The sequence below is a fragment of the Schistosoma mansoni genome (genome assembly GCF_000237925.1).
Source record: "Schistosoma mansoni, WGS project CABG00000000 data, supercontig 0177, strain Puerto Rico, whole genome shotgun sequence".
In the NCBI taxonomy this organism is placed as follows: Eukaryota; Metazoa; Platyhelminthes; class Trematoda; order Strigeidida; family Schistosomatidae; genus Schistosoma; species Schistosoma mansoni.
In genome coordinates, this window is record NW_017386061.1 from 44114 (window position 1) to 48064 (window position 3951).

Consider the following 3951-nt stretch of genomic DNA (forward strand, 5'->3'; position numbering starts at 1 on the left):
CAATTACTGCATCATTATAGGAAAACCTTACAAGACAATTAAATTATATAACTAATCGACAAACACCTCGTTTCTTTACTCAAGGTTTTGGCGTGCGGGCAATATTCCAGCCCTCACACAAATAAATGATAATTACTACTGGCCTCAATGTTATTGTGTTGCACATATGTACTTGGTGCCCTTTTGTACCAATGTTTATATGTTCAAATAAATAATAAACAAGGTATATGGCAAGTGTTCAGAACATAGAGGAGTATTTGGAATGTGTTAGAGCTGCCACCTCTTTTTTTTTAGATAACATTCAGTGATGTGTATCGTACACTACCCTCGAAAACACGGTATTAGTCATTCAACATTTAGTCAGGGAATAAGCTCGTGGATGTACCCGTATATTTTGTTTGTGTGTATTTTTCTCCATTATAAAATTAAAGGTGTAACGTCTGGAACCAATACACGATTGTCTCGCATTCTTCACTAAGTCTGAAAGCTAAGAGTATAGATTGTAATAGTTTAAATAGATTGCCATTTTTGTGAAGAAAAACATAACTGTTAAATCTTTTGACTACACTTGGTTCATATATTCATTTTCAGCCAGACATTTAAAACATGGTATATGGTTTTCATTTTTTCTGTCTTAGTATATCGGGCGTTTTATAGCAAGAGCAGTTACAGATGATATCCTCCCTCCCAAATTTATCGAGCTGCAGAGAAATATTCTATCTCAGGTTTCACCTAGTAGCAGTCCTCTTCAAACTGAGACAGTCAAGTCGGAAAACGCTAACACAGTCTCTACTACTTCAAATGATTCCAACTCACAAAACACAATTCGATTTGGTACTCGCAACTTTAGTGACAGCAGTTCTGGTGGCTCAGTCTCTGTGGATACTTCTACTAGCAGTGGTATTGGCTCTGCATCAAGCTTGATAACCGTTAATATGTCCCGTCCAGACCTAGCTCTTCAGGCTCTGAACAGAGCTGAAAGTATTCTAACTTTAAGACATGCCTATGCTAGATTGGATAACATATGGGGTGTACCCGCTGGCCCAAAAGCTACAAAAATGCTAGTGAAAAAAATCAAAAGATTACTCAAGTCATTCATTGACTCAAATGATGTTGACGAAGCTACTGCAGCATTGTTAGAATTAGATGCCCCTCATTTTCGTCATGAACTTGTTTTTCAGGTGAGTTTTGTACCATACACTTAATGCTTTCACAGTTTTTGTGGTTACGGAATTTCGCTAGTCCCGACCAATATATTTATGTAAATTTCATGATTAAATCTTACTTTTTACGGAGAGTTTTTTAATTTTCCATTTACCATACAAAATATAACTTTGAGAAAAGTTAGTGTGGATTTTAAGACTGGTTGAATACTAATTGATATGTCTGATTTAACACTTGTATCTCCATATGAGATAAGGTTTTTCATTATACTAAACTTGTCATCTGATGAAAAATAATTCACATCAACTGTCGTGAACAAAAGTCAGAATTCAAAAAGTTTTTCAATGTCATATGTGTTATGATTTTGACTGCAAAGGTCACGAACACACAATATACATATCCAAGTTACATCATATAATTTCACGCTTAATTGTTTATTAAAGTAATCGTGTTGTTTAATTAACGAACACAACTTGGAGGTCATATTACTTGTTTCTGTGACTTTATATCAGCTCTGCAAATAGATATTAAGTGTATGTAATTGTGAATAATGAACCGTTAAATTAGATACCTAAACGATTGTTAACTAATTTTCAGATTTTTACTTGGCCTGTAAAGTGGGCGGGCCTTCCATTCCACAGATGGTTACACTGATCTACAAATTTCTGAATGGACTTATGGTTTTAATTAGTTAAAATTTTGCAGTTGATCAAATAAATGAGTAGTATGACCAGTTCTGCATTGTCCTTATTTTATTTCCCAGTATTTATCTTTAATTGCTTAGTGATTTGAAAATACCTTTCAACCTTTAAGGGTGCGACTTTAACTCTCATCCCATCAGCGTTTGATAACCAAATGTAGCAAACATTGAGGGCTAGTAGTCTAATGCTTGTAATTATGAAGTCTAGTTCACCAAACTGTTCTTAAAAAAACAGTTTGCAGTTGTTTCTGGCAAGTACTAGCTTTTATGAGACTAAAACATTTGGAGGTGGTAATGTCTAATTGTAATATTTGAAGCTTATTTAATCACTTCTTATAATCAAAATCTTTTTCTAAATTTTTTTTAGGCAATCATAATGGCTATAGAAATAAGCACAGAGGATGCGCGTGAACGTGTTATTCGTTTGCTGAAGGAATTATGTGCTTCAGTTGTTTTGACAGTCGACCAGTTAACTCTGGGTGTCAAACGTGTTTATGCTGAATTACCAGACTTACAAATAGATGTACCTGCTGCCTACACGTTAATGGAATTATTTATGAACGGTGCCATTAAGGCTGGTTTTATACCAAGAAAGCTAGCTAACGAATTTACTACTAAGTAAGTTCATGCAATAATTTGTCTGCATTTCAAACCATTACGTTTCTCCTGTGCTATAAATTAACACATTGTTACCAGTTTTCGGATTTACATTAGACCGCCACATTGTTTAAACAACTTCTTTGTAGAAAACTTATATTTCAACGAAAGTGCAAGACTTATTAGAACTGTTGACCAGTACTTCTCCAATAAATATCAGAATGTAAATAGATTGACCATTGATTGTTCACCCAACATGGCTTATTAAGACCTAGCTCCGAAAGCTTTGAACAAGGCTGGAAGTATAATAATTCTATGCCACGTCTTTGCCATATTCGGTGGTGTTTGAGGTGTATTTACTAGTCCAAAAGCATGTATTTATATGTAGCCCAAAATAATTGTTATTAGAAACTGACTAATCAGCCAGTTGGTGGAGATTTCAATCACCACACAAATTTCACCCTATCATTCAATGGCTTAAAAAACGTCACTTAAACTTCGATACTATTTAATGTTTGTCTTTCAGGAGGAAATTCACAGTGTACAACATCATCGTGGTGTATTCATTATAAGATTTGTGTATACGTTGCAACCCATCAGTTTTTCAAATATCTTTTACTATGATTTATTACTTTCTTTCAGACCTCGTAAACGTTTCATCTCAGAGACTGATTCAATTTATAGAACTAATAGTTCAAAACCCTGGTGAAGGACCAATTCAAGAGGCCATGAATAAACAGGGCCCGGTGATCGTTCATATTGCTAAATTCTAAATTTAGCTTCACTGTCTGCAGCCGAATTTTTCATTAGTATTATTTCAAACATTTCGTTCTATCTATTTTTCACAAATGTTAGTATGTGTTAAAATATCTGTCAGTGGTGGTTTGTTTTTCCTATCAAGTTTTTGTTGAATATGCATTTTAGTTTATGTAAACACTGAATGAATCTTTTTTGGCTCGTCTCTGGTATGATGGCAACCGGTCTTACTTTTTTTTCAGCACAACGTGTCGCTTACGTTATATTTGTTTCATTCTATTCTTTCATGTCATTTTTCCTAATGATGTTTCACATTTAAATCATGTCAACATTTCCTCTTTGTGCCTAAATATAAAATAATTGAATAAATGTTGGTTTAATAATTCCGTATATGCATATAAATTTTACTGCATACTAAAGTGATGCGTGATGAGGATCTAGTCAAAAACAAAATTGTTCGCTTATATATGTTTTAAATGTTTTATTATTTAGTATAAAATTGGAACACAGACCGATTTAGCAATGGGGTTTTCGCCAAAGGTGACAAATTAACTGATCTAGTTGTAACTCTTCATTAATAGAGGTGGTTAAGAGATGTATTACGTATGCTTAACCATTACCTACTTCTGCGGACGATGTTCACCGTCGTATAAGTTGAATCCCAGTATTCCTCCGCGCATATATCTTTCCGAGCCTTATTATCAACGCTTAGTCTTTCTCATAATCGCTGCTAA

The 3951-nt window shown here is 34.2% G+C and overlaps 1 protein-coding gene across 2 annotated transcripts in view; it reads left to right on the forward strand.

Annotated features, from left to right (window-relative positions):
- The window catches only part of Smp_072110.1 (programmed cell death, putative), a gene marked incomplete at both ends in the record, with an annotated part of 6746 nt that extends 3130 nt beyond the window's left edge, over positions 1-3616 (forward strand). Inside the window, 3 exons of one of the 2 annotated variants that reach the window (XM_018795732.1) lie at positions 639-1181; positions 2232-2482; positions 3104-3616. In XM_018795732.1, coding sequence (XP_018646918.1) covers positions 639-1181; positions 2232-2482; positions 3104-3170 — 861 coding nt within the window. The remainder of the gene's footprint in view (positions 1-638; positions 1182-2231; positions 2483-3103) is intronic. The other variant, XM_018795743.1, reaches the window with a different exon arrangement.
- Between the last annotated feature and the right edge of the window lie 335 nt (positions 3617-3951).